The 12,025-nt window shown below is 41.1% G+C and overlaps 1 protein-coding gene across 1 annotated transcript; it reads left to right on the top strand.

The window, feature by feature from the left end:
• The first annotated feature begins 724 nt into the window (after positions 1-724).
• On the top strand, positions 725-10,169 carry LOC134043987 (uncharacterized). The gene is made up of 8 exons (XM_062492853.1): positions 725-1,388; positions 3,138-3,224; positions 3,405-3,638; positions 4,455-4,477; positions 5,349-5,494; positions 6,063-6,139; positions 6,232-6,327; positions 7,392-10,169. Exons 1-8 carry the CDS (start codon positions 843-845, stop codon positions 9,021-9,023), a joined length of 2,841 nt encoding a protein of 946 aa, XP_062348837.1. The 5' UTR covers positions 725-842; the 3' UTR covers positions 9,024-10,169.
• The last annotated feature ends 1,856 nt before the right edge of the window (positions 10,170-12,025 follow it).

Raw genomic sequence — 12,025 nt, 5'->3', positions numbered from 1 at the left:
CATGAGGCGGCTGTTGTGCCGTTCGCGCCTGTCGCTTCCCTCAGCCTCTGGAAATAACACTATATGGAAATAACCAGCGTATCTGGCTTCTTTGGAAAACTGGCATCGTGTTACAAACATATTGATTTATAACATACTTAAATTTTCTTTCGAATCTCTCTTGAGTTTGACTCATTTAAGGCAGAACTTAGGGAGGAACTGCTCTAGGAGTAAATAAAAAATAAAAAAAAAAAAAGCCGGGGGGAGGAAAATGAGCAGAGCACTGTCCCAATTGCTCAGCACTGACATAATTCTAAACCGAAGCTATGTTCTTAATTTGGAACTGTAGCTGGAGGTAGCTCCCAACAGCTGTACCTGCGCAATGTGGAGTCACTTCATTTGAAAGCGGCAGGTTTGCAGAAAGGAAAAACGACGAGCGCAAACGCTCCGAGCTCCCAGCGCTTCCGGAGCTCCCGTCCCAGCACGTCAGGCGGGAGCTCCGCCCAGAGCCCGTCACAAAATGGCGGCGGCACTAGGACCCCGCAGGCGCCACGGCGCGCGGGCGCTCGCGCGCCAGGCGGGAGGCGGGTCCCAAAAGCTTCTGCCCCGCCCCCTTACTCTTTCCTACTTTTATTGGATAAAGGCCATGTCAATCTAGCGCCTCCGCCTATCGCCAACGCTCCTCTTCTCGCCCCGCCCCCCGCGGCCGGGCGCCACTTCTTAGGAAGTTGACGGCTGGAAGCGGCGTTCGGAGTTCGGCGTTCCCCGGTTCTGTGGTGGTCTGGCCGCAGCGCCCCGGTGCCGTCGAGCTAGAAGTGGTGGGGCAGGGGGATTAGCGGGGCTCGCAGCAGCATCAGCAGAAGATGGAGGCGAGCCTGACGTGCGCAGTGTGCCTGTCGCTGTTGGAGGAGCCGGTGACGCTGCCGCTGTGCTCGCACAACTTCTGCCGGAGCTGCGTGCTGGAGTGCCTGGCCTCGGCCGAGGCCGCCCGCCTGCAGCAGCTGCAGCGGAGCCCGGGGCAGGTCCGTCTCGGCCGCGGGGCGCCGGCGCCGGGCCCGGGCCCGTCGTGCGCCCGGGTGCCTTGTCCGCTGTGCCGGAAGCTGTGCGTGCTGCCCCGCGGCGGCGTCGCCGCCCTGCCCGTCAACACCACCCTGGCCGAGGTGGTCAAGCTCTACCGGTCCGGCGCGGCGGGCACGACGGCCGGGGAGGCGGCGCTGGGGCCGAAGCCGGGGTCCGATCTGATCTCTCCGAAGGCGTTCGGGGGAAGCTGCCAGAAACACCCGAGCCGGACGGTGCAGCTCTACTGCCGCATGTGCCGGCGGGCGGGATGCGGGCAGTGCGTCTCCGAGGAGCATCAGGGCATCTTCCACTCTGTCAACCTCATAGACACGGTGTACCAGGAAGAAAAGGTAAGTGCGGCGGTACGACTCGGCTCTAGGGGCCTGGCTGGGAGGTCGGGCTGTCCGCTGGAGATCCCACCGGGCACGGGTTGTTTTTGCTCAAAAATACAGGAAAAAACGTGGCGTGGCGAGCAGGAGAGAGGCAGAAGGCTTGTGCTGCTTTGGGGCAGTAAGGAGCTGTTTGCGGACTGCCGGGTTCTGCCTTTCCAGGCTGCCGTCACACTGCATTCAACGCGCGCAGGGGACCAGGCGGTATTTCGGTAGCGACAGATCTGAACCCAATTTACCGAAGGACCTGGAGAATTGATTTTGGGGTGGTGTCGGGGTTTTTAGTTTGATTCGGGGGAAAGGGGTATTGGTGTTTGGTTTTGTTGGTTTTGTTTCTCCAAGTTCAGGAAGATCTGACAACTCCAAAAACCCACCCAAAGATGTTTTGTTTCTAGGCTCTCTAGCTGCGATAGGTAATTTGGGTCACATGTAATTACATATTTAGGGATAGATAGTTTGGGTGAGTAATAATAAATGTATAAACAAGATGCTTTACAGTCTGCATAAGAAGGCCACTGCCTGTCATCATGGTTGGTTGTGTGGTTGTAGAAGTTGTGATTTTTAACAAAATAGGAATATTTGAGTAGAATGAGCTTTTCATGCCCTGTGCAAATTGAGTGCGGGGTGGCAGTTCTGTTGTGCAGTAATTGAAACAACTGCAGGGCAGTGATGAGAAATACAAGTATAAAAGTTTAAATACAGCACTGACTATTTTTTAAGACAAAAGTTGCTTTTACACTGATTTTATGTCACTTGGGAAACCAGAGGAAAACAGCCTTTGTACTAGACATACTACTACACAATGTAAAGTAGTGATAACTGTGGAGAAATAGAGGAGAAAGACACAGTGATAATATTTAGTTTATACTCAAACAAAAATATCTTGATTATGAACAGGTTTCTGTTTTAGCAATGTGAGATAAAAAAAGTGAGTATCACACAGTATTTTTGTCAAGCTGGAGTAACACTCTTAAAACTTATATTGTGGTAAATGTGTGTGAGGGGAGGGGTTAAAAAAGCCTGAGGAAAACAATGAGCCTAAGAACATTACTTTGAAAAACAGCAGAAGAAAGTCTTTGTACTGATTCAGGAAAGTATTAAATGTTATTTAGTGATGTTTTGAATGACAAGCTTTTTTTTATTGTATTGTTCAGAATATCACAGAATTGGTGTGATAATCTCCAGGAACCCCTGGAGATCATCCAGTCAGACCCCTGCCAAGGCAGGGTTCACCTGGAGCAGGTGACACAGAATTGTGACCAGGTGGGGTTTGAATCCCTCCAGAGAGGGAGACTCCAGTACCTCCTTAGGCAGCCTGTTGCAGTGCTCTTCCACCGTCAGTGTAAAGAAGTTCTTCCTCATGTTGAGTTGAAAATTCTTGTGGTTTAGTTTATGGCCCCCGCTCCTTGTCCTGTCTCTTCAGTGTGCACCACTGAAAAGAGTCTGCCACCTTCCTTTGGCGCCTGCCTTTGAGATATTTATGCGTGTCAATGAGATGTCCTTTCAGTCTTCCCCAGACTAAATAGGTCCAGCTCCTGCAGTCTCTCCTCTTAAAAGAGATGCTGCAGACCCCTGATCATCTTTGTGGTCATCCACTGGACCCTCTCCAGTAGCTCCTTGTTTGTTTTGGTCTGATTCCAGACAAGCACTGAAATATATTTATTTTATGGAATGCATAAAGTTGTAATAAGTGTTTCAATTGTCTTGCAGTTAACTTTCTTTAGCACTCTGAAACAAATGAGGATAATACATGAGAAGCTGGTGAATGAGATCTCAAAACGACCTAATGATGCAGATGTGAGTTACAAATGCTGGATATTCTATGTGTGTGTGTGTCTTTCATGATAGTTTATTCACAACCTGGAGCATACAGGTGCTCCTTGCAGCATAGATGTGCTCTGAGCTTACTTAGAGAAGTGACTTTGTGTGGACATGGATATTGCATTTCCATCTGTACTTGTATTCTTGTGCTTCTAGATGATGCTGAAAAATGATGTGGAGATAATCGAGCTGAAATTTGGAGACATTTTCAAAACTCTAGAAATGAAAAAACAGCAATTGCTAGAGGATGTTGAAAATCAAAGAGGTAAAAAAGAGAAGGAATTTCAGATTTGGAAGAAAATGAAAGAAACTCATAAGAAGACCATTGAGAATTTTTTGAAGGATTGTGAAGAGCTTGTCCATGAGTGTGATCCTCAGTGTTTCCTGGAGGTGATGGCCTTTTGTTTTTGATATCCCCCTCTTTTCTTATCATTCCCCATCTCATTTTTATCATCCTCCTCGTATGTCTCCTGGTTTTCTTCATACTCTGCATGTTCCTTCTGTTCTTCCTTCACTTTTGCCATTGGTTCCTTCTTAACTTCATCTTTTTCCTCCCATTCCTCCTGTTCATCTACTTCCTCTTTGGTCTTTAACTTAGGATCTCCCTGCCTGCCCTCCATAACAGTACATTGGTTTTGTTGTGTAAAGATCCAGTACAGATTACCAGGTTTTTGTAGAGAAGCAGCTCTAATCCAGTCGGGTTTTTTATTTTCTGTTACATCTTCTTTGGGAAGTCTCATGTGACCACAGTGCAGTGCACTGCACTTTTTACCACCATTATCTGCCTGATTTAAAACGAAAACACAGCTTTATTAATAATATAGTAGCATATTGAGAGCCCATAGCAGAGGCTTTCCTCTCCAAGGAATACAAAATAATCCTTCATTTGAATGTTTACATATATCTTAACTTCTGAAACTGGTCAGGTGACCATATGGGCCATGATTTGAATGCCTTCATTTGGGTCTGAAGGAGTTCTTTTTGTATTTATTACAAAATATTACAAGATAATTGTCACACATACTTGTTTAGGTTGGGGTGTGTTTTTTTTGTTTTTTTGTTTGGTTTTTTTAATGTTAACAGCTTTATTTTCTGAGGTTCTGTGAAATGAAGACAGGGACTTTAGTCTCAAGTATTTGATAAAGCAGTAACTTCCTGATAGTTGGAGAAGTGCTTATATCTTACAAATTCTTGTTTTATTTATAGGTTGCCTGTGGATTGAATACAAGGTATATTTTTTCATGTTTCGTTATTTCTCTAGTTTTCTTTTAGATTTTTAAGATTAATAGTCAATATAGCTTGTTTTATTATCTTGAGATAAGCAATTTAAGATAAAAATAGTATTGAGTAATTAAGAGATTATAATGCTTTTGGATTTTTGGATGCCCAATATTCCAAATTTTAGGAAATGTGTCAAAAATTTGAGTGATGTGCTCTCTGGTATTAGAGATAATCAAGCTTTTGAATTATCTCCCTAATAAAAAGCAAATATAGAAATTCATTAATACTTGGTGACTGGATATTTTCAGATATCTTACTTAAACTCAGGAACACTGAAACATGCTTGAAGCTTTTACAGAAATATTTCAGTGTAAGAGAGTGTGTGGAGATTCTGCAGTATCATTGTTTTTGTGTTGGTAGTGCACATACCCTGTAATATCTTCTAAGGGTTTTATATTATGTTTCTTAGAACCTTTTAACCTGTATTTAAGAAAGAATATTGGAAATGGAGTTCTTTAAAATACATTGTATTTCAGACTAACAATAGTAATGCACTCTGAAGAAAGAATATAATTTAGATTCAGGCAGTGTACACTAAGAAAGGTGGAGGGGGTAGATTTTCCTGACCTACCATCACTTCTTGGAGTTTTCATTGATTATGAAACCTAATTCAAGTGAACAAGTTCTAAGAAAAAAAAATCTAGAGAACTTAAAATTTTATTGTAGACATAATTTTTCTGATTCCTTCTCCTTTCTAGTGATTTCTTGATAAAATTTATTTTTTTATTAGGCAGGTATAATTTAGCTAGCATGTAAGCGTGAAGAAAGATGCTTAAGTTGGTTCATTTTTGGTTTTTTTTTTTTTTTTTCCTTTTCCAGAATGAAAACTCAGCTTGATGTGATGAATATAGCATCCAACTTGGAAAAACCACCAGTGTATATGCCAAAGAAGATAGATACGAAGTCTGTGGTTAATGAAATCTTAGCATTGGAGTTAACACCTGTAAATGCAGGCATTGTTCAAGGTGGGGAAGAAGAACTTAATTAAGACAAGATTTGGGAAGTCTGGAAACTCAGAACTTGTGGAAGCAATTGCTAATAAACAATCTTCATGGCAACCACATGCAAGAAAGCATCTGAGCAAATTAAATGAATGATAAATTCATGAGGGGTTTTTAAATGTGTTTTATGAACGTGCTTTTTCTAGGATGTTCCTACCTAGGCTGTATTTTTGGAATCTGCAGAACAATACTTTTCATACCTGACCAGTAGCACCACTGTCAGAAGTGTGTTTCTGAATTAGATGGGCCTTTGTTGTATTGTCATGCAAATGTTGGCTGTGCTCACATTAAATGCCTTTACCTCACAGGAGGAGGTGTTATGTTGTCTGTAAGGCCAGGCATTTCCAGCATTTAAAAAATTGTATAACACAGGCTTCTTGGTTTATATCACATAAAATTCAGCAAGCACTGGGGTCTCACTTAGGGCACTATTTTTGTACTTAACTGGAATCTGTTTAGGTGCACAGGAACTGTTCTGTGATTTTTGTATGGAATATATTGTCCATCACTGTCCTTGTGTTCTTTCTTACAGAGCTACCTTATGAGGGAAATGAGAGCTCCACTCTACTTAAAGATATCTTAAAGCAGAATACGCCCAACATATTTCTTGTAAGTTACTGTGTGGTCTTCAGCATGTTACTGTTTTGTCTGTTTTGGCTTATCAAAATGAAATCTAATGTCTGCTGCAAAATATTTTTCAGCCTGTAGCAGGACAGGATGAAGCAGATGGCAGCAGGGTCTCTACTCGCTTTATGTCAATATCAGAAATGCCAGCATTTCAAAATATGAGCCATGAGGTATGATTGAACATCAATTTAAAGTATGGCTAAGTTACTGTTTGTTGTGATACAACTTTCTAAATTAGCTTTTAAAATGTTTTCCAGTTTTCTAAGTAACCCTTCCAATTTTGGAATGAAATCTGACTAGGTATTAAAGCTGTCAGAATTTTACTTTTTTTTTTTTTTTTTCCCTTTAGAAAGCTGAAGCTTAATCTTACTGGTTTCAAATACTTACTTTTATATTTAGTATGGCATTTTGAGTCACATCTGTAGCTTTCTAATCTGAATAAACTTCCCTGGTGTGTATTTGAAGAGGAAATCATCTGCCTGTATTCTCTTTTCTGAAGAATTGAGTTTCATCTTTTAAGACCACATAATAATTTGACATGAAACTGAATTCAGTCTTTTTTGTTTCATTTTGAAGGATGCAGTTATACAACTAAATTTTTAATTTTTTTTTTTACTTATGAACAGCTCCAGGTGGGTGGCTGAGTATTGTTCTGTAGATAATTACTCCATTTACAGTTAGTGAAGCATGTCTGGCAGTGAATCACATTATGCATGTTCTGAGAATACCAGTAGCAGATGATTGAATTCAAAAGTTGCTTAGGTCCTTTAAATATAGAATTATCTTTTTTTCTGCATTATTTTGGAAAATATGTATTTTCTATTGCCATTAAAAATGCAATTATAAATAATAACAAAGAACAAAAACACCACTAACTTAATTTCAGATGGCTAATTTTCATGAGAATTTGATTGAGAATTTGTGGGTTAATATCTAAGTTAGTGTTTTTATCTATTTTTTGTTTTAATAGTGACTTTAAATAGTTTCTGTAGTCTACTCTTTCAAAACCTCCTTCATCATCAAGGTTCTATGTGTATCTTGTTCAATTGTCTTTAAAGCACTTTTCCTGTAATGACTTGTCTTGTTGCCTTCCACTAGCAATGGAAAAATACATTACAAATTCTCTAGAATGTAGGAAAACTTTTCTATGCTCTTAGTATGTGAGTTTTACAACCTCTAAATCCACAAACGCCATGTTAGATAACATGTTTTTTTTTTCTTGCTGTAATTGTAGGAGTTGCGTTACAAATACTATATGGAACTTCAGAAGCTCACTAATGTATTTAAGACACAAAATTTACCTGCAAACAAAAAGTATAAATTTGTAAATGCTGAGGCCTCCAAGGATAACTCCTCAGGAACTTCTTTTATATCTTCATCTACCAAAGCAAATAACACAGAGAAAATAAAAATGGGAACCCTGCGAAGAGGAGGTGGCTTTGATAAAAGAAACTTTTCTGGAAGCAGTGCTCATAGCATCCCATCCACAAATACAATGTTTTCTGAAACAAATGGTGACTTAAAATTATTTAATGAGGGAAGTGGCCAGGAAGTATCTACTCCAGCCTTGTCAGAAACCTCTCCAGACTTGTTAATTAAGGAAAAATGGTCAAGACAGGCATCAGTAAGTGCTTTTTCCAATGAAATGAACTCAGATCTCAGCATTTCATTCAACTTAAAGCCAATAGAAAAAGTGGCTGTTACTGTTTCAAATTCAGAATCTGTAGATGCTTCAGCAGAGAGACCTTCAGGTGTACCTTTTACTTTCAGTGCATCTAACAATTCTTTACCAAGATTTAGTAAAGACAGAGGTATGTTTTCCCTTAAAAAGCAAGACAAGAGATGTGGTTTCCCTCAGTTTTATTTAGGAAGATGTGATAAGGTGGGAAAAACCAATAACCAGGATAAATATGATCCTGAAACCAAAAACAAAGTTTGTGGTGCTTCAACAAGTTCTAATTTAGACTCAGCAGAAAGTGAGAAACAAGACATTTTGTTTCCCTTCGGCAATTCAGAAAGAAATGGGTTTGCAGGACCGGAAATTAGCAATTCTTGTGAAGTGTTAACATCGTCCTCATTTTTTAGCCGATCTGAGAAGCCATCTGAAAAAAAAACATTATGTCACATGAGGGAAAAAACACCTTGTACAGAGGAACTTGCAGGATATGATACACAGAAACCATCTGTCTTAGGGGAACAAAAACCTCACCCCTCAGAATCCAGCACAACTGTAGCTTGCAGTACTTCAGAAAGCAACACTGGAGTTGGGGTGAATGGTGTCTCCAAGACCCCCCTTACCACCACTAATTGTGGATTTTCTTTCAAAAGTAACTTTTCTTTGCCTTCACCAGTATTCTCATTTGGAGGCATTGTCAGAAATACTTCGTCCATGTTTTTTTCTGGAAACAGAACAGAAAAAATGGATAAGGAGAGGATGAAATCTCCTGACAAAACACTTCTCAATCTAGGGACACCTGTGTCTTCAGAGTGTTCAGAGCCTGCTTCTCTTCAGAGTCATCCAAAATGTGAAGGCTCATGTTTGCCTATGAGCTCATCTAAAAGCACTGAAAGTGCAGAAAGGCTTGGCAGTGGTAACACTCCACCTTTATGTTCAGGAGTCCTTCCTATTGATGATGAGAATGCATCTTCCACTCGACTCACCACCTCAACACAACAACAAAAAAAGCCAAAAGGTGAAGAGACTGTTGCTGAAAACAACTGTGTATGCCCTAGAAGAGAGGATGAACCTGAGCCTGTACGTTGTCAGAACACTCCTGGCCCATGCAATGATCCATCTTCAGGAGGGTTTGTGCTTGCAATAAGTGAGACAGCAGGAGTGCTAAGAGACAACACTTCTGACACTTAAGAGCTGAGTCAAACATCTGTCTCTACTGCTACCATCCATGCATCAGAATATTTTTCTGTTGCTGAAGACAAAATGTCTGGTAGAAGAAAATCAGATGTGAAGAGGGACTGAAAAGGAAAATAAGCTGGAATTAAATAAATGCTACTTCATACATTAAAAGGTGGGGATACTTGTGATTCTACAGCTGTTCTTCTCCCCACTTCTTGTCAATCAAGGTTATCTCTGTATTGGAAACTTGACTGCTTCTGAACAATACAATGCAATGAATTGATTTTTATAGTATAGTCACAAACTCAAGAAACAACCAAAAACGTCATGGCTGACTCAAGACCAAAGCATAGCCATCCATAGCTGCTGCATCTTCAAGAATGCAAATATTCTGGGGTGTGTTTGGGGGATGGGACGCTGAGGTATCCCAGAAAGTGAGTTGGGTGAAGCCTCCGTGGCAGGAGGCAATAAATAGCTATCTGTGTACAGCAGCACTTGGCACTTAAATGGGTGACAGAACAGCTAGGAGCATTCACCTCACAGGCAGGGAGGGAAGAGAGCTACAACAAAAATAAAGGATATTGAAGGCATTACTAAAAATTGTTTTGCTTATCTCCCTATGGCTGTTTCGTTTTCTGTGATGTGTTTAATGTATGTTGAAGGTGTAAGTTTGAGTGTAACTTTCACTTTTTTGAAATGGAAGCATGGTATCAGTGGTCTGGTTACGCACTGCAGAAGGGTGTCAGCTACACTTCTGAAGTGCTACCTTCAGGAAATATAAACTATTAAGTTTCAGCTTTTTGGCAACAGTTTGGGAATATTTGGACACATGAACTTGCTCTTTTATTTTATGTAAAAGCTTTCAGAGAACCTAGCTTTTAAAACAAAAATTTCCTTTAAAGTCTGTGTGTAATGACAAGAAAAAAGGAAAATGGCACGTCTCACTAAATGTATTAATGATTTAGAACTTGTGGGATTTTTAGTCTGAAAAGCAATGCAAAGTTAGGCTGAAAAGACCGTCTTTTCTACTTGCTGGCCATTTTGCTGGATCCAAGAGATAACTGTGTGTTGGGGGTTGTTTTTTCCCTTCCTCTCTGTGGAATTTTTTCCCCCATGACTTGCTAAGAAAGCCGTGATGGCTAGTGCCAGGGGGAAGGGGGGGGGGGGAAGCCTCGAGATCAGAAGCAGGTAAAGGAAAGGAGAGAGGTATTTGCTGGTGGGGTTGGAGGAGGATAACCACTGGTGCTAGCCCCCACCCCTGCCATCCCAACGCCAGAAGCTGCCTTTCCTGCTCTTGGGAGTATAATATTATATATTCTATACTCTGGGGAGTATTAGTATACTTCCAAAAATATATCAATTCAGAGGGAAGGATTTATTGGCTCCATTTTGAGGGGGGGGCCCTGCTCTTCACTAGCACACCTGCCTTTTCAAACAAGGACACTATGCTTTAGTTACTGGAATACACACACAGTAGTATTGTTTTAGAATAGAGCTCTGTTTTTTTATACTGTTCATACTTCAGCAAAAACTGATGCTAGACTTTAAAGAAATGTCTTGGTTTTGAATGGGTTAAGGAAGAGCAGGGCCTTCCCTCTGAATTTGTGTGTGTGTGTATGTATGTATGTATGTGTGTGTGTGTATATATATATATATATATATATATATAAAAACCAAGGCAAACAAAAGAGCTACGAAATTAACAACAAGCAGAACACAAACCCAGTAACAGCTCTTCTGGCTGTGCACACCTTTCCCCTGTGCTGCAGTTCCCATCCCACTGGCAGTCGGTGCCAGCAGCTCCCGGCGGGCAGGGACGGATGCGGTGATCCCAATGTGGGGGTGATGGAGGCTGTGTCCGGGTGGGAAGGGTGGTGGAGAGGCTCTGTTCACAAATCCTTGGAGCTGTGTCCGTCCCGGTGTTCCAATAGGATGCTTGGAGGCGGCAGGCTGAAGCAGGAGAGCGTCCTAGTAGGGGTGCTGGGTCCAACAGCCGAGGAAAGGCAGCTCCCAGCATTGGGATGGCGGGACGAGGTTTTCCAGCGGCCATCCTCCTCTGAGAGCCAAACGAGCGAGAGAGCGAGCAGCTGCCCACCCCTCTCCTTCACCCGATCTCGCGGTGTTCCTCCCCACCGCCCTGCAAGAGAAACTCCAAAAAGTGACGGGGAGGCTCCCCCTATCACCAGCCATCTTAGCATGTCAATGGGAAAAAAATTCCAGACAGAGGGGGAAAAAAAGGAAAAAACAATCCTCAACAAGAAATTAATTCTGTATTAGATAGATGTGTCAACTGGCAAGTATTAAATCAAAATGCAGTATATTTAATATTCCTTCAGAAGTTTTCACTGGCCTCCAGAAAAATCAATGATCTGCAAATTGCCTCTGTAACTCTGTAAGAAAAGTACTACTTAAATTCAAATCTCTGCAATAGTTACTAATATACTTACTGTGGCATAATACTTAGATAAACTATTCTTGTTTCAGGAAATGTTGACCTAATTTCATTTGTGTTCAGTTCTTGATCTCAATTTTTCTGTGCCAGTGCATTCCTTTATTAAATGTACTGAAAAAATGGTTTCTAGTATTTATAACAATTAATAATGATGCTTTTGTATCTGCATTGTAGTAAGGAAGTAAGGTGAAAATCCTCTTTATGGTTAGTCTTTTAGTTCTTCATGCTCATTTTTTAAATCTTACTGTGTTTCAATTTTGTCCTAAGATTTTTTCTGCTGTTATCTCTAGACATTCTTGTCATGTTCTGCATGTGTAGGAGAGAAATATTAATTCAAATCACTGGAAGACAAAGGCTGAGCAAGATGATAAGGGTGGAGAGTGTCACAGGTGGAGGTTGTCTCACTTTAATAAAAGCAAGAGAAATTGAACAATTTTAGAATCAGATGAGGCATCTGTAAAATTCATTGCCAGAAAGCTCTAGAAAATGTTTGTTTTCTTTTACAGTGACAAAAATATTCTTAGTGCTCTAGGCTTAATCAGAAACTATATAAAGTTTCTGA

This window comes from Cinclus cinclus, chromosome 5, assembly GCF_963662255.1.
Source record: "Cinclus cinclus chromosome 5, bCinCin1.1, whole genome shotgun sequence".
NCBI lineage: Eukaryota > Metazoa > Chordata > Aves > Passeriformes > Cinclidae > Cinclus > Cinclus cinclus.
The sequence above is the reverse complement of the archived record's forward strand: the minus strand, read 5'-3'. Positions and strand labels throughout refer to the sequence as shown.

Bases quoted from the DNA above. Each gene is read 5' to 3' on its own strand.
- LOC134043987 (XM_062492853.1), top strand. From the start codon at position 843: ATGGAGGCGAGCCTGACGTGCGCAGTGTGCCTGTCGCTGTTGGAGGAG. The intron at 4,478-5,348 runs GTATATTTTTTC...TTCCTTTTCCAG, and splicing joins GCCTGTGGATTGAATACAAG to AATGAAAACTCAGCTTGATG. The intron at 6,140-6,231 runs GTAAGTTACTGT...AATATTTTTCAG, and splicing joins ATACGCCCAACATATTTCTT to CCTGTAGCAGGACAGGATGA.